Source organism: Oryctolagus cuniculus, chromosome 3, assembly GCF_964237555.1.
Source record: "Oryctolagus cuniculus chromosome 3, mOryCun1.1, whole genome shotgun sequence".
Lineage (NCBI taxonomy): Eukaryota > Metazoa > Chordata > Mammalia > Lagomorpha > Leporidae > Oryctolagus > Oryctolagus cuniculus.
In genome coordinates this window covers 174,206,739-174,224,097 of record NC_091434.1, presented here as the reverse complement: position 1 = coordinate 174,224,097, position 17,359 = coordinate 174,206,739, and the positions used below count along the sequence as shown (strand labels likewise).

The 17,359-nt window shown below is 53.6% G+C and overlaps 2 protein-coding genes across 13 annotated transcripts in view; both read right to left on the bottom strand.

Annotated features, from left to right (window-relative positions):
- The window catches only part of ZNF777 (zinc finger protein 777), a 32,637-nt gene extending 31,142 nt beyond the window's left edge, over window positions 1-1,495 (bottom strand). The window contains exon 1 of one of the 3 annotated variants that reach the window (XM_051849832.2): window positions 1,224-1,495. Coding sequence is in view for 1 of the 3 variants with exons in the window: in XM_051849831.2 (XP_051705791.1) it covers window positions 441-557 (117 nt within the window). In the remaining 2 variants the exon portion in view is untranslated. Of the gene's footprint in view, window positions 1-31; window positions 160-440; window positions 1,069-1,223 lie in introns of those variants that run through there. The other 2 variants (XM_051849831.2, XM_051849833.2) reach the window with 2 other exon arrangements.
- An 8,646-nt stretch (window positions 1,496-10,141) lies between these two features.
- Window positions 10,142-17,359, bottom strand: part of ZNF746 (zinc finger protein 746) — an 81,570-nt gene continuing 74,352 nt past the window's right edge. For 7 of the 10 annotated variants that reach the window (XM_051849838.2, XM_051849839.2, XM_051849835.2 and 4 more), the window contains 3 exons: window positions 14,399-14,590; window positions 13,828-13,953; window positions 10,142-12,822 (listed from right to left, as the gene is read on the bottom strand). In XM_051849838.2, coding sequence (XP_051705798.2) covers window positions 11,687-12,822; window positions 13,828-13,953; window positions 14,399-14,590 — 1,454 coding nt within the window. In that variant the 3' untranslated portion in view covers window positions 10,142-11,686. The remainder of the gene's footprint in view (window positions 12,823-13,827; window positions 13,954-14,398; window positions 14,591-17,359) is intronic. The other 3 variants (XM_051849836.2, XM_051849842.2, XM_051849844.2) reach the window with 1 other exon arrangement.

The following is a 17,359-nucleotide window of genomic DNA, read 5'->3' as shown; positions in this document are numbered from 1 at the left end:
GCGCCGTGCCTCCGAGGACTCGCTACGTGACCTTGGGGCAGGTAGGGCAGGTCGCTGCCAGGTGCCTGTGCCTCAGTGTCCCCGCTCTGCGAAATGGGAGAAACGCATCAGCGCCGCGCCCCGGCCGGAGAGGCTCGGCGGGGCCGAGCTCTGCGGAAAACGCGCCGGCGGCCACCCCGACGGACGCAGCGCCGGCTCCGCAGCGAGCGAGCGAGCGAGCGCGCCGCCGGGCGCCCCACCTCGGGGCCGCGTGTGTGTGTGTGTGTGTGTGTGTGTCTGTGTGCCGGGCCCAGCGTCCGCGCAGCCCCGCACGGACGGCGGCCGAGTCTCCGCCCGGACCCGGCCGGCAGCCGCCGCCCCCCCGCCCCGCGCTCAGAGGCGCGAGAGCCCCTCCAGAGCGCCCCCTCCCCCGCCAACGTCGCAGCGCTTCTGTCCCTTACCGAGACCCCAGGCCGGGACGCCGAGCCCGGGACACGCAGGCCGTCCCCGGGGCCCCGAGGCCGCGCGTCTGTGCGCGCGCGGGCCGTCCTCACCGGAGCCGGGGCCGCCTCGGCCATGGCCCTGCGCTGTCCGGCCGGGGCCGGGAGCCGCCGCCGCCGCCGCCGCCGCTGCCGCCGTGCGCGGCCCCACGCAGGCCCGGCCGCCCGGTCCCCTCCGCAGGCGGCGCCGGCTCGGCCCTGCCTGCCCCGCCGGGGCTCGCGCGCGGCCGTCGGGCCCCGGCCTGCTCGGGGCGCGCGGGGCGGGCGGGCACCGAGCCGCGGAGCCCGGGCAGCGGCGTCGGAGCGGGGCGCGCGGCTGTGCGGGCGGCCCGGCCGGCTGCGCCCCGGCCGCGAGCTAGGCCCCGGCCCTCAGCAGCAGCCCCCGGCCCGCGCGCCGCCCCTCTGCGGCCGCAGCTGCGACCCTGGCTGCGGCCCCGGCCCCGGCTGCGAGCTGCGCTGCCGTCCCGGCGCCTCTTCAGCAGGGGAGCTGCACAGCAGCTGCCATGTTGATACAAACTGCATCCTGGGAGGCATGTCCCTCTCAGGCCGTTTAAAGAGAAACACTCCGAGGCTCGTCGGAGGCTGCCGGAACCCAGACAGCTCCATCTACAGCCGGTAGGAGCGAACAGTGTCGAGCGAGCAGCCAGGCGGCGACGGACACGCCCTGAGCCCGGGCCAGCCCGTCGTGCCGCCCGGGCCGAACCGCTGGGGCCTCCCACCCTTCGGGGCCCTCCGGCCTCTCACCTGGGGGTCCTCGCCTGCCCCGGCACCCTCGGGCGAGGCCAGGAGGCGGGCGGGCAGAGGAGAAGCCGAGCGCGCAGCCCAGGCGACGTGGTGGGGTCTGGAGGCGGGTTGATTGGCTCCGACAGCCTTCCTCCCGCCGGCTCCCCTGCTCCTCTCAAACCCAGAACCCGGGGTCGTTCCCTTTCAAAACCTGCGCTCACAAAGGGATCTAAGAAAGCCGTCACACCAGAGAAAGCCCGGAGTTCATGTGACCAGCGCCGTGCAGTCCGGGTCCCAGGGAAGCGAGCCGTGGTTCCAAGGGTAGCCAGGGGGTTGGGTGCTTTTGTGAAACGCCTCGGTGTTGTTTTCGACATGAAAGGACGGAATTCCTAGAATCGGAGAGTGCTGGGCTGGAGGGGGCCCGGCCGATGGATGGGTCCTCGGGAGGAACCGGGCCGAGTGGGGAGCGCCTTGTTTACCCCCAGGGCTCCGTTTCAGTCCCCTGTGTGCATGAACGCTCTCTCCCACCGCGAGGGGTGGCCCCAAAGGAGCGGTGGCGCTCAGAGTTGGCGACTCCCCTTGCTGGACAGGTTCACTTGAACACCTATTTAGTGAATGCCTACTAGGTAGCAAGAACGGGGTGCGGAATGAGAAAGGGGGGGAGAGCAGAGGACACCTAGAAAGTTCGTGGAAAATGCGTGTTGCCTTTCAGCTCCATTTTCCGTGGATGTTTGTGAAGTGTCGTGGTGCAGGCAGGTGTCCAAGTCTACTAGGGACGAAACCCAACTGGAAGGAAGTGGCCCGGGGTGGGGGTGGGGAGTGGCACAGACTACATCTGTTCCCCAGTGGAAGCCCACGGAGGGCAGGACTGGAGCTGGCCTTGGGGGGCAGTTGGCCGCTCAGCTCAGCTATCTTAATGGGAAAGTTGTGGACAGAGATCGGCCCAGCGCTAGAACACCCCCACCCCTCCCTCCACTCAGGTCTTCGCATTTCCTACCTTGTGTGCACCTGTGTACAATGCATACTACTGGTTGGGATATTTAAAAAAAAATTGTATGTGAATGACAGTTATTCATTCCGTAGCCAATCACATTTAAACTGGCAGATCTGGTGCATTCATTTCAACCACGCTGCAGTATTTCATCGACTACTTCAAGTACAGTTTACTTTCCAATCCCCTGAGTGGAATGAAAACAAAACTGCTGTTGGGACCCAGGTCTCCGCGCACTGCTGGAGAGACAGCCCGGCAGGGAATGCTGGGTGACAGGAACCTGCAGCTTTTTGCTCACCAAGAGGTGGTGCCCACTCACTCCCTCCCACCCCAACAATGCACGATTTCCTGTTTGCACATCCTTGCCAAAGCTCCCTGCTAACAGACTGAATAAGTTTGCCAACACGATGAGGGCAAGTGGTGGCTGATGGTCCAGAACTGTATTGGTATTTCACTGATCAAGGGAGCTGAGCATCTTTCCATATTTACTAAACATTTGGTTTCTTCCCGTGTATTTTCTATTCCTATCCTTTGTCAAAGTCTCTGTTGTAAGGTCTTCTGATTCACTTGTAGGTGTTCTGTAAAACCTGTTCTGGATATTAACTCTATCACCAAATGTTGAATGTAGTTACTAATATGATTGCATTTAAATTGGCTGTCTTACTAGTTTCTGTGTTCCAGATGTTCAGTGATACTTTTATCGCCTTTTGGCCTGCTTTTAGATTATCTTTAAAGTAATTCTATTATTATATTAGTATTCACTTTTAAAATAATGGCTACTTTTTCACCATTCACGTATTACTTACACATCATTTTAAATGGTTGCCTTAAGGTTTGTAATATACATCTCAGTTTTTAAAGTTTATTTATTTGAAAGGCAGATTTATAGAGAGGCAGAGAGAGAGAGAGAGAGTCTTCCATCTGCTGGTTCACTCCCCAATTGGCTGCAATGGCTGGAGCTGCACCTATCCAAAGCCAGGAGCCAGGAGCTTCTTCCAGGTCTCCCAAGTGGGTGCAGGGGCCCAAGGCCTTGGGCCATCTTCCACTGCTTTCCCAGGCCATAGCAGAGAGCTGGATTGGAAGTGGAGCAGCCTGGACTTGAACTGGCATCTCTATGGGATGCTGGCACTGCAGGGGGTGGCTTTACCCACTATGCCACAGCGCCAGCCCCTACATCTCCAATGTCTGGCAGCCTACCACATATCAGTTATGCCACTCACATCTGGTAGTTACCTTATAATAGGTCAGCTGTATCCTCCTCTGCACTATTGTTAGTGAACACTTTATGCTTTTACAGTAGCCCCCTTCTCTGTGGTTTTGCCTTGGGGAGTTTCAATTACCCAAGGTGAACCATGGTACAAAAATATTAAATGGGCAGTTCTAGAAATAAATAATTAATATATTTTTAAAGATGTATTTATTTATTTGAAAGCCGGGGTTACAGAGAGAGGAGAGGCAGAGAGAGATCGCCCATCTGCTGGTTGACTCCCAAATGGCTGCAATGGCTGGAACTGGGCTGATTTGAAGCCGGGAGCCAGAGCTTCCAGGTCTCCCACATGGGTGCAGGGGCCCAAGTATTGGGCCACCTTCCACTGCTTTCCCGGGCACATCAGCAGGGAGTTGGATCAGAAGTGGAGCAGCGAATTTGAACTGCATGGAATGCTGGCATCACAGGAGAGGCTTACCTACTATGCCACAATGCTGGCCCCTGAGTCGTGCCTTTTTTTTTTTTTTAAAGATTTATTTTATTTATTTGAAAGCGTTACACAGAGAGGTAGAGACAGAGAGAAAGGTCTTCCATCTGCTGGTTCACTCCCTAGATGGCCGCAACGGCTGGAGCTGCGCCAATCCTAAGCCAGGAGCCAGGAGCTTCTTCCAGGTCTCCCACGTGGGTGCAGGGGCCCAAGGACTGCTTTCCCAGGCCGCAGCAGAGAGCTGGATCAGAAGAGGAGCTGCTGGGACTAGAGCCAACGTCCATATGGGATGCTGGCGCTTCAGGCCAGGGCGTTAACCCACTGTGCCACAGCGCCACCAGCCCCTCATGCATTTTTTTTTTTTTTTTAAAGATTTATTTGAAAGGCAGAGTTACAGAGAGGCAGCGGCAGAGAGAGAGAGAGAGAGAGAGAGAGAGAGAGAAGCCTTCCATTTGCTGGTTCACTCCCCAATTGGCCGCAATGGCCGGGAGCCAGGAGCTTCTTTTGGGTCTCCCATGCCGGTGCAGGGGCCCAAAGACTTGGGCCATCTTCTACTGCTTTTCCAGGCCATAGCAGAGAGCTGGATCAGAAGTGGAGCAGCCAGAACTCGAACCAGCGACCATATTGGATGCTGGCACTGCAGGCGGCAGCTTAACCTCATGCATTTTAAATCTCACACCATCCTGTCTGTTGCTTCTGAACCTGTGAAATGCATCATGTCTTTGTGCAGTGTATCCACATTGTATATGCTACCTGCCCCTTAGTCACTCAGCAGCCGTCTTGGTTATCAGATCAGCTTTTGCAATACTGCAGGGCTTGTGATCACATAATCCTTATTTTACTTAATAATGGCCCCAAAGCACCACATTTGTGTTGCTGGCAATTCAGATAGGAGAAGCCATACAGTGATTCCTATTAGAATCATTTCAAATGATCACAAGAAGGTGAGCAGAGAACAATTCAAATAACTATATAGTGTATTTTTTTTTTTTTTTTGACAGGCAGAGTGGACAGTGAGAGAGAGAGACAGAGAGAAAGGTCTTCCTTTTGCCATTGGTTCACCCTCCAATGGCCGCCGCGGCCGGTGCGCTGTGGCCGGTGCACCGCGCTGATCTGAAGGCAGGAGCCAGGTGCTTCTCCTGGTCTCCCATGGAGTGCAGGGCCCAAGCACCTGGGCCATCCTCCACTGCACTCCCGGGCCATAGCAGAGAGCTGGCCTGGAAGAGGGGCAACCGGGACAGAATCCGGCACCCCGACCGGGACTAGAACCCAGTGTGCCGGCGCCACAAGACGGAGGATTAGCCTGAGCCACGGCACCGGCCTATATAGTGTATTGTTATAAATGTTCTATTAGTCATTATTGTTACTTTTACTGTGCCTAATAGATAAAATTTATCCTAAATATGCATATACAGTAAAATGCATAGTATCCATAGGGTTCAGTTCCATCCATGGTTTCACGCATCCACCAGTGGCCTGGGACAGATTTCCAGTGGCTCAGGGGACTGTTATACAGGTTGTAGTCCCCACAGCGCTCTGCTGGTGGTACCCATGGCAATATCTCCTAGTCTGTTTTTTTTTTTTTTAACATTTTTTGTGGTAATTGTTCCACAATCTATTTTTTTTAGTGAAAGTGTTGTTTACATACAGGTAGTGCACTGACCTCAGGTGTACAGTTTATCTAGTTTTAACAAATGCAAATCCCCGTGTGGTCCACACACCCCGCATCAAGATAGAAAACATCATATCCCTGAAGAAAGTTCTCTCGTGACCCCCCCAGTCTGAGTTCTGATGGGCCCAGGAATCTTGTGTTCGGCCCCCGTACATTATTGTTGCCCTCGTCATAGAGGTGGAGTCCTCTGTGTGCACTTGGGGACGTGGAGCCTCTCTGGTTGGCACCAGTCATGCTGGCGCATACTTCAGTAGTTCAGCCTTCTGCTTTGCAGTAGTAGTTTCATTCATGAAACAGCATGTTCAATGTGAATTCACCTCGGGGCCGGCGCAGTGGCGTTGTGGGTAAAGCCGCTGCCTGCAGTGCCGGCATCCCATATGGGCGCCAGTTCTAGTCCCAGCTGCTCCCTTCCAATCCAGCTTTCTGCCATGGTCTGAGAAAGCAGTTGAAGATGGCCCAAGTGCGTGGGTCCCCTGCATCCATGTGGGAGAATGGGAAGAAGCTCCTGGCTCCTGGATTCGGATCAGCTCAGCTCCGGCCGTTGTGGGCATTTGTGGAATGAACCAAAGGATGGAGGATCTCTCTCCCTCTCTGTAACTCTGCCCTTCAAATAAATAAATAAATATTTAAAAAATATTAAGTATTCAGTAGTTAGCTAAAATTCTTTATTATGAACTTATCACAATAGGATTGTTATTAAAACAGTATTAGCGGCCGGTGCTGTGGAGTAGTGGGTAAAGCTGCCGCCTGTATTATCGACATCCCATATGGGCGCCGGTTCTAGTCCCGGCTGCTCCTCTTCAGATCTGGCTCTCTACTATGGCCTGGGAAAGCAGTAGAAGATGGGCCAAGTGCTTGGGCCCCTGCACCCACATGGGAGACCTGGAAGAAGCTCCTGGCTTCAGATTGGTGCAGCTCCGGCCGTTGCAGCCGGTTGGGGAGTGAACCATCTGATGGAAGACCTCTCTCCCTCTCCTCTCTCTGTGTCTCTCAGTATTAGGGGCTGGTGCTGTGGTGTAGCAGTTAAAGCCACCGCCTGTATTGCCAGCATCCTATATGGGTGCTGGTTTGAGTCCTGGCTGCTCCACTTATTTTTGTTTTGTTTTTACTTTTTAAGATTTATTTATTTATTTGAAATGTAGAATTACAGAGAGGCAGAGGCAGAGGCAGAGAGAGAGAGAGAGAGAGAGGTCTTCCATCCAATGGTTTACTCCCCAGATGGCTGCAACGGCCAGAGCTGCAATGATTTAAAGCCAGGAGCCAGGAGCTTCTTCCTGGTCTCCCATGCGGGTGCAGGAGCCCAAGGCCTTGGGCCATCTACTGCTTTCCCAGGCCATAGCAGAGCTGGATCAGAAATGGAGCAGCTGAGTCTCAAACCGGCGCCCCTATGAGATGTCAGCACTGCACTGCAGGCAGTGCTTTACCTGCTACACCACAGCACCGGCTCCGGCTACTCCACTTCTGATCCAGCTCTCTGCTATGGCCTGGGAAAGCAGTTGAAGATCCAAGTCCTTGGGCCCCTGCACCCATGTGGGAGACCTGGAAGAAACTTCTGTCTCCTGGCTTAGGATAGGCCCAGCTCTGACCATTGCAGCCTTCTGGGGAGTGAACCAGTGGATGGAAGACCTCTCTCTCTCTCTTTGCCTCTGCCTCTCTATAACTCTGCCTTTCAAATAAATAAATAAATAAACCTTTTAAAAGAAACAGTATTGTGAGCAACAACTGTTTTATATTTTCTGCAATAAATCGTTATTCTCTTTTAAAAACATTTATAATATTGTTATTTATGTCTAGTTTTGCTGCATTGTGATTTTGAAGTCAATAAAATAAGCTGTTTGGAATTCATTGTGATTTGTTTTGAAGCCAATTTTTATAAATACTTGAAAGGAACATAAAGCCTCATTTAAAACAATGTCCAATTTATAATATACTTTCAAATTTTCTATATTCTTACTAATTTTTTGTTTTTTGACAGGTAGAGTGGAGAGTGAGAGAGAGAGAGAGAGAAAGGTCTTCCTTTTGCCGTTGGTTCACCCTCCAATGGCCGCCACGGCCGGCGCACCACACTGATCCAATGGCAGGAGCCAGGTGCTTCTCCTGGTCTCCCATGGGGTGCAGGGCCAAGCACTTGGGCCATCCTCCACTGCCTTCCCGGGCCACAGCAGAGAGCTGACCTGGAAGAGGGGCAACCGGGACAGAATCCGGCGCCCCGACCGGGACTAGAACCCGGTGTGCCGGCGCCGCTAGGTGGAGGATTAGCCTATTGAGCCGCAGCGCCAGCCACTAATTTCTCTTTTATAAATTACAGAAAAAGGTATGTGGAATTCTCTCATTGTGATTTTTCAATTGTTTCTTCATCATTCTTTATGTTCTATGGATTTTGAAACCATAATGTTAGGGACATCAAACCTTACTGTTTTCATAACATTGCCATTCATTTTGGCCTAGTAATACTTTCGCACTAAAGAAGTTTTTTCCCTCGGGGCCGGTGTTGTGGTGTAGTAGCTTAAGCATCTGCCTTAGCTGCTAGTGTCCCAGCTGCTCCACTTCTGATCCAGCTCCCTGCTCATGGCTCTGAAAAAGAGCAGATGGCCCAAGTGCTTGGGCCCCTGCACCTTCATTGGAGACCTGGAAGAGGTTCCTGGCTTCTGGCTTCTCTTCTGATCGGCCGCCGTTTTGGCCATTTGGGGAGTGAACTAGCAGATGAAGACCTCTCTCCAACCCCCCAAAGCGTGTCTGTAACTCTGTCAAGTAAATAAATAAATATATTTTTAAAAAGATTTATTTATTTGAAAGTCAGAGTTACACAGAGAGAGGAGAGGCAGAGAGAGAGAGAGAGAGAAAGAGAGAGAGAGAGACTGACTTCCATCAGATGGTTCACTCCCCAATTGGCTGCAATGGCCAAAGCTGTGCCGATCCAAAACCAGGAGCCAAGAGCCAGGAGCTTCTTTTGGGCCTCCCATGTGGGTGAAGGGGCCCAAGGACTTGGGCCATCTTCTACTGCTTTCCCAGGCCATAGCAGAGAGCTGGATCGGAAGTGGAGCAGCTTGGTCTTGAACCAGCGCCCATATGGGATGCCGGCGATTCAGGCCAGCATGTTAACACGCTGCACCACAGTGCCAGCCCCAATAAATATTTTAAAAAAGGTTTCTTTTTCCCAATAGGATTGATGCTCCAGCTATCTTTTACCTAGCATTTGTGGGTTTTCTCCCTAATTATTTACTTTGAACTATTTTGCATCCTTAAGTTTTAGGTATGCTTCTTGTCAATGGCATATGATAAGATGTCCAGCACTGTTTTATCCTTCTCTGGAAATTGAAGCTAAGGCCCAGAGCCCAGGACAAGAGATGTAAAGTGCCCCACGTGTTAATTCCGGGACAGTCACCTCACGACTGGCGAGGCACTAATACCCTCTCCCCTGCTCCACAAATGCAGAGATGTCTGTGAGATTCCTTCCCTTTCTGCCAGGTGAGCCGCTCTTGTTCTCCTTCATTGGAGCCCTTGATGCTACCCCTGCAGGGTGTGGACACACTGGGACGTGGCAGTTAGTGCAGAGCTTCTGAAGGAGCAGCCCAGCAGAGCAGGGAAAGGTGCGGCTGCTCCCGCCACATTCCAGGTTCTCTCAGCAACGAGGCTCAGGGGTTTGGAAGCAGGGGGAGGGACGCGGAGGTTGTCCATACAGCCACAGGCCACAGGATGGCGTGCCTGCCCAAGGGCAAAGTTGGGGGCAACACTTTGCAGCTCCCTCGCTGGGACTGGTTTTCAGCATCAGAGGGGCGTAAAGTGAAGCTGAGCACTACCCCAAGGAAAGCTCACACAACAGTCACCTGGTTACCGCCGCCCCTGCAGGGGCCAGTCACAGGTGGAGCCAAGCCGCACGCGGTCCTACGTCAGTAGGCATCGGTACTCCCTCCTTTTTGGATCCTCAAAGTCAGAAGCGAGAGTTCGCGAAGGCCTAGGCTACAGTCTCGGGGAAGGATTCAAAGAGCAGACCTCAATGTCACCCAGTGCCAAGCTGCTGGCACCCCAGACAGAGCTGGCCGGAGCTGGGGTGGCAGGCACGTGGGCTCTGAGTGGGGCTTCACACTGAAATTCAAATATGGTTCCCACTGAGAGTAGAATGAGGCTCCTCCGACAGCACGAAGTGACTGCATGTGTTGGAATTCTGACAAGATGTCATTTAGGCACCAAACTGCCAGTGAGAAAAAAAGGTTGACAGAGCACAGTTTCAGGGCAGTCCCTGGAGGAGAACTATTTTGTGTTTACGCCACAATGAATCCTCCCCTAAAACTTCAAAGTGAAGAGCTGGATCTTTGTTTTGTCTTATTATCTGACAATTTGTTTTTCGACCACAAAGCTTATTTGTAGTGAACATAGATGTATGTGGATTTCTCCACCATTTTGTTTTGTGATCCTTCCTTTGCTTCTTTCCCTCCTTCCCTATCTTCTTCAACCAACTTTTCCTCACCCATCTGGGAGACCCGCCAGATCGCCGCCTCCCCTCCCTCCCCTCCCCGGGGGATGTATTTAGAAGCATCAGCAACAAAGACACAGGTCTAAGAATGGAACCCACCAAACCACCTTGGTGCTGGTTAGGTTTTATTTTAACAAGATGTTTTCTGTCCATTTGTTTTTCAAAATATCAGTTATATCAATATTAGAAGTGTAAACAGGTACAAAATATACAGTACATAGAAACAATTTTCTTAACTAGTCTATTGCCTAATAAAAGTACGCATGAGGGAGCTGAACAAATGGATGCCAGGGCCTCTCCTCCACAGGGAGATGAGTTACTCACTCTGGGAGAGGACCACAGGCAGTCAACAAAACAGGAATGGGTATTCGTGTGGTGGGGACAGCACTGTGGTAGAATCAAGAAACCTGGGCCTGTTTCTCATTCCAGCCTGAAGAGAACAGGCTTGGGGGCAAGCCGCAGACCGGGAACCCAGCTCTCACGCTGCCTTCCGAGTACCCCGTGCGGGGGCGCGTGCACTCACCAGGGAAGCTGGGGCGCAGCCAGGCAGCTGCTGCACCCCAAGTTTCTTTGAGGCTTGATGATCTGACTCATGCAGGTGCGGGATCAATCTTTTTAGAGGGCGAAAATGGAAACCTTTTCTCCCCCAAACTGATGCTCCAAGGGCAGGAGCCGCGTCCCACTGCGGCCCTTCTCAACGCCGGGTGCCCCACTGTGCACCCACAGTGAGACTGAGATGGTCCCCTTTGAGCCTTTACTCTCTCATGTCTCAAAGGAAAGAATGCCTGCCTGCCCCACCTCCTGGGGTCAGGGCGCTGATCCCGCCAGAGGCACAGGGCAGGAGTGGGCAGTGGCAGCGACACTTTGCTCTTGGCTCCGGGGTGACCACCAGATGTCTGCGGGCTCCACTCCTCGCCTCGGCTTCTTCACCCTCCCAAGACCAACACTGTGGCTTCTGACAATGCTGCGTTACAGCCCGGGACTCACTCAACAGGGGCCGTGGCCAAGTTCCCTTCAGAGAGGTACCCCAGGTGGCCCCACACAGGGAAAGGCCAGACCATGGCCAGCAGTTGAGGGGGCCTTCCTTTCTGGATGAAGAGGCAAGCTGGAGTTGTAACAGTGGCTCCTGGGTGGGTCCTTCCTGCCGAGTGGCAGCCCATGTGCAGACCCGCCCACCCTGGCAGAGCAGGGCCTCAGCTCTCTGGGGGGGGGGGGGGACCCATCCCTAGCAGTCAGTGGGGCCGGGGCCTTCCGCACCTCCCTCCCCAGCCGACGGCTTCCCAGTACTCACCTGTCACTCAGCAAGACACAGCTAGGAGGTGCCCTGGAAACCAAGAGCGTGCTACAGATTCAAACCCGCGCTTACTATTACTTTCCAGCTTTTTTTTCCTTCCCCCCTCAAGAATTAAAAACAAACAAACCAGTTTTGCAATTAAATTACTTAAAATTCTACGGTGCTCAGTTTCACAATCAGAATTCTACCTTGGTTGGAGGTGGAAGCTGCACTGACAGTCTGGCATTTTCCAGTGATGAGTTCTGCAACTGGGAAATCCGGTTCCCACCCCGCGTCCGCGGCTGCCTCTGAGCTCAGCCTCGCCCGCTGTCTACAAGAGGGATTTTTACATTTGGGGCTCACGGCGCGGGAGGGGTGCCTCACAGGTCCGCGCCGTCGGCGGGTCCCAGGACACTTAGGCCACAAGTCCAGTCGGTCACAAGCTCTGTTGAGGCCAGGGGTCCTTTGGCTGCGGGGTTCTTGAAGGGGTCCGGTGGCCCCGGGGGCAGCGGCGGCAGCGGCTGGCCGCGGGCCGGCGCCTTGGCGCCCGCCGCGTGGTTGCGCTGGTGCTTGCGGAGGTGGTCCTTCCGGATGAAGCTCTTGCCGCACACGGTGCAGGTGAACGGCCGCACGCCCGTGTGCGTTCGGTAGTGGTCGATGAGCTTGGAGCGCTCAGTGAAGCGCTTCTCGCACTCGGTGCAGGGGAAGGGCCGCTCGCCCGTGTGCAGCATGCGGTGGCGGATGAGGTGCGCGGGCCGCGTGAAGCAGCGGCCGCACTCGCCGCAGCGCAGGGCGCTGCCATCCCGGGCGCTGCCGCCGCCGCCGCCGCCGCCGCCGCCGCCACCTCCACCGCCGCCGCCGCCACCTCCGCCGCCGCCGCCGCCGGAAGAGGCTGCCGCCCCGGAGCCCGCCGCGTCCGGCAGGCCGCAGCTGCGCTGGTGGGCGCTCAGGCTCACCTGCAGCTGGAAGCTCTTCCCGCACGTGGCACAAGTGAAGGGCCGGTCCCCGGGGGGTGCTGCTGGGTGCTTCTTCAGCCCAGGCTTGTGGCCGAAGCCTTTTGTCCGGCCAGGGTATTTACAGGGCTCGTTGAAGGGCCGTGGGGCCTGGCTGGGGTCCAGGATGGCCTCTCCATTGTCCGGGGAGGAGTAAGACAAACCCTCTGGCCCGGTCCTGGGGTTCAGGCCCACTGGAGGCTTACACCGGAAGTTCCAGCCCCACCGGACCCCACCAAAGAGCCAGTCCCCGGGGGCAGTGTCCTCCTGGGCCACGGCAGGGCTCAGCTCCCCCATGTCCCTCTCGGGCCGGGCGGGCTCCCGCAGCCCCAGCACGGCGTCCTGGCTGGGGAAGGAACTGCCCTGACTTTCCCAGGCTCCTTCCTGGACAGGGCTAGGGAAAAACCTCGTGGCCTGGCCGGGTCCGAACAGGGCCCCGTGAGCCTCCAGGTCGGTAGGGTGCACAGGTGTGGCCACCACCTCCTCTTCCTGGACTTCTGTTTTGATCACAATTTTTACATCTGCTGAGGGAAACAGAAAAGCAGAAATCATTCGGGCCCCTGCCTGCTGACAGAACGAAGGGTCTGGCGCTTTACCTGGACACACAATAGCTGCTCACTCAGCCCGAAGGCACCATGCTGGGTGCCGCAGGCCCAGCCTTAGGACCAAAGCCCTGAGGAAGACCCCCCCACCACGGTCAGGGGGCTGCCTCACACCCACAGGATGCTGTGTCCCCACACCTGTCACATCTGTTCCCAGGGCCTGTTTTCACTATGGCTTTTAGTGCTAGTTGTGAATTTATCCTAAGAATGGGTTCTGACCACCGATGGCTGTGTTGCCAAGGGGCAGAAGCACGGCCGTGGGGTCGAGACGGCTCTGAGGCTGTGCCGCGTCTCGGCCACGCACCCACTGCTCTTCAGGAACAGCTCGTCGGTGCATGTCGCCTGGTAGGCTTGTATGCCGATCAGCCAGATCACGTCCCGAAGCATCTTAGCATGCCAGGAGGCCGCTAGCTAAGGATAAACACACAAGTGAATGTGCTTTCTTTTCTACACGTGCACGTGAATCTCTGGGATCTTGGCTTGCAGCACATTTTTGGGGATGCTAAAATATGGCCAGAATTCTTACTTGAAGTAGCAGATAACCGGCCTTCTCCATGTAAGTAAAGGGAACACTAATACACCTGTCTTTGGTACTGCGCCAGTAACTAAGGAATGGCGTGGATCTGGTTTTGTTTCCTTCCACGTTGGACCGCAGCCACTGGCCGCCTAGTCCAGGGAAGAGGCATCTCCGTCAAGGGTACCAGCTTCTCAGAGCAGGCTGCTCAGCACTGCACCACAAAGGAACGGTCTGAAAGCTGGATAGCCCAAGACAGGAGTAAAGGACAGAATGGACGAAGAGTCACACGATCACAGGTGACCAACTGCCTGCCTGCTGAAAGGTCAGAGCAGTTTGCCAGTGATCAGGTGCCTGGGCCGAGGCTTCCCCCGGCCGCCGCCGCGGCCTCCCCCTCGCCCAGCTCCCTGTACCTTCCGTGGAGGCTGCCGTGTTAAGCTTCAGGGTCCCGTCCGAGCACGCAGAGGAGGGATGGTGGGGAGGGAGATCTGCCTGCCAGGACGTGGGTGGGATAGTGGTTGAAAAGGTGGAATGGACGCCTGCGATGGAGAGAGATCAGAGGCCATGGGTCAGGGGCAGGCCGGGGAGCCGAGGGCAAACACGGGAGAGGAGAACGGCTAAACCCCAAGAGCGCTCGCTCACTGGAACTTTTCTGAAGGGCCACAGTGACCCGGCCTCTGTGAGCCCAGTGCCTTCTGCCCCTCCTCTGAAGCACCTGGAAGGCCCGAAGTCCCCCACTGACTCACAGTCCTCCTGAATAGGAGGCCACCAATGACCTCACTGCCCCGCGCCGGAGGCAGGAAGGGCGGCTGCGTAGCTGACCGAGGGGCTGAGAAATGCCCGGGGACAGCACCGCCGAGCTCCCAAGGCCCAGCAGGTGTCCTCTGGGGTAGCTCCTGCCTCCAGGTGGGAAAAGCCCAGCACTGGCCAGGACAGCTCCCCACACGCTGCCAGGGTGTGTCTGCTCCCACGTCAGGTACTCACCAGATGTAGCCTCTGTGGAGATGTCTCCTGCTCCGGAGTCCAGCTGGCTGAGGCCCCAGGGCTCCTCCCCGATATCAGGCTGCCCGGCTGCCCAGGCCTCCACGCCCAGGGCCTGCTGCTCCTGCAGCTGGAGCTCACCCTCCTGCTTGATCTGCATCAAGAGGTCAGGGGCAGGAACCGGGGGAGCCGAGCCTGGGGAAGGGATAGTGTGTGAGCTGCAGCAGCCCGGCCCTGTGGCCCTGTGGCCCGGGGCAGACACGCCCCCAGCTGGAGAAAGGGCTGAGCTGGGGAAGGGAGTGCCTCAGCACACAGGGCCTCCAGGCAGAACGTGAGGTCTCCTGGATTAGGGATGAGCAGGATGGGACAGGCTGTTTGAGAAATGCACACTCTCGGGGACAGGCTGCTGGTCCACGGGAGGCCTGAGCCCTCCTGGGCAGTGCCGCTCTTCTGTTAACACGGGGAAGCCAGATAAACCTGAACCGCCATTGCTGCCCCTCCTCCCAGACCCTCTCTCTATGTACAGGTGTTCAAGGGAGCCCAAGACAAAGATTCTGGATATAAGAATCAAGGAGCAAATGCAAAGCCAAACCGAGCGTTACAGTGGAGTGTGCATGACCCACACAACTGCTGGGATGGGATACAGGCTTTCAGGACTATGGAGCAAAGAGCCCTGTGGCTTGACATGCCCAGTCTGTGAAGCAGGGGCTAGCAAACTACATCTATCTGGGGCAGCTATCAGGAAGCCGCCCACGGACCCACAGCTAAGCAAGAAATCAGAATCCCATGTCCACATGAAATGCATCTACACACAGGTGCGGAGAAGCTAAGCCGAAAATCCACAGGAAAACTGGCTGAGAGCATGGTAGCTCAGAAGGACCCAGCACTGCAAATGCAAACCTGCCCCACAAAGGCACCCCTACACGGCAGGCCACAAGGGGCTCCACTGCAAACTAAAACCAGAAGGAAAACTAAAACTCCACAAACCAAAAGGCTATGAGAATCATGGCAGAAAGCACTTGCAAGAACTGCTGAAAAGAGGACACTTAATGATACGTGACTTACGTCTAAAATATGAAATGAGGGAATACGACCTCTAAGGCAAGAACAGCAAATTATTTTTTAAAAGGTAAATTTGAAAAAGAACTAAACAGACATTCTAGAAATGACAAAAGCAGTCACACAAATTAAAAACATGATTGATGGCTTCACAGCAGACTGAAAATAGCTGAAGAGAAAATTAGTGACTTGGAAGACAGATCTGGGAAAATAATCCGAAGCACAGCACTGAGAGATAAAGAAATGAAAAACAGGACAGAAAAGAAACATGGAGGACAGATTGAGAAATTCCAATACAGCCAGGTTGAAATATCGAAAGGAGAGAGTAGAGAAACAAGTAAATGACAAGCGGTAAACAAATAATGGCTTAGAATTTTCCACAACCGAAGGCATTATGAGCCCATAGTACAAAAGAACACACTAATACCCAAGAAGGAAATGAAATAAAGTAAACCAACCAAGACAACACTTAAATGAAGTGGAATAAATCCCATTTATTCCAGAGGCAGAGGGAAAATCTTAAAAGATACCAAAGACAAAAGAAGGATATTTCAGATGGAAAGATTTCCTTTGGCAACTAGGTCATCAGAAAATAATAAAATATTCTCAAATGCTGAGGGGAGGTATCTGTCAACTTATTTTATGAGGTTACTTTAATTTGATTGCAGAAACTAGAGACAGTATATGAAAAAAAAAATCTGTAAAATGACCTCATTTATGAACAGGTGTGCAAAAACTCTAAATTAAAAATTACAAATCAACTTCAGCAATGTATTTAAAAAAAGTAATGCATTATAAAGAAGGTGGGTTTTGCCTAAGACCTCAAGGATAAGTCAGCACTAGCAAATATAATAATATAACTCACAAAATTAATAGAATAACGGTGAAAGTAACACAATCATCTTAGCAGATATAAAAGCAGCATTGAGCTCTTCTATTTTTGGCAGATAGCTGGCTACATCTGCAAAGAAACACAGAAAATTCTCCCAGTATAGAATATCTAAAAATGATGGGCGCCGGACTCTGTACTGGTTGCCCCTCTTCCAGGCCAGCTCTCTGCTGTGGCCTGGGACTGCAGTGGAGGATGGCTCAAGTGCTTGGGTCCTGTACCTGCATGGGAGACCAGGAGGAAGCACCTGGATCCTGGCTTCGGATCGACCGTTTGGGGGATGAACCAACGGAAAGCAAGACCTTTCTCTCTGTCTCTCTCTCTCTCTCACTGTCTAACTCTGCCTGTCAAAAAAATAAAAATAAAAATGATGGGTAAAATATAAAAAGAAATATTTTATTCTAACGTACTCTTTGTGAACTAGCATTTCTGATGTGTGACTTGGGAATCAAATCTGCATTTTAGGAAGCTCCCCAATGTGGCTCTGATGCATATTAAAATTTGAGAAGTTCAAAACGTTTATGGAAAAATAGAATTAAAAAATAAATTTTTTTTGAAAAATTTAAGAAAAGGGTTCATTTTCATCCATTTGAAAGGTGGATAAAGAGAGAGAGAGAGATTGATAATCCATCTACTGTTCCATTCCCCAAATGACACAACAGCCAGGGGTTTGCCAGGCCAAAGCCAGGAGCCCAGCACTCCATCCAGGTTTCCTGCATGGGTAACAGGGGCCCAGGTACTTGGATCATCATCTGCTAACCCCTCAGGTGCATTAGCAGGAAACAGCATTGGAAGTTGAGTACCTAGGACGTGGGCATCACATAGTGGCTTAACATCACAGTCACAATGCCTGCCCAATTTTTATATCCATACATAGATTTCTCATAATATAAACTTCCATAAATTTTTTGAAGACCCCAAATACAACTCCAAAACTGGTGCCTATATCCTAGACAGTACCCCAAGGTGTCAGGGTATGGGGAAAAGAATGGTAGAACTTCTTATATTCATTTTTA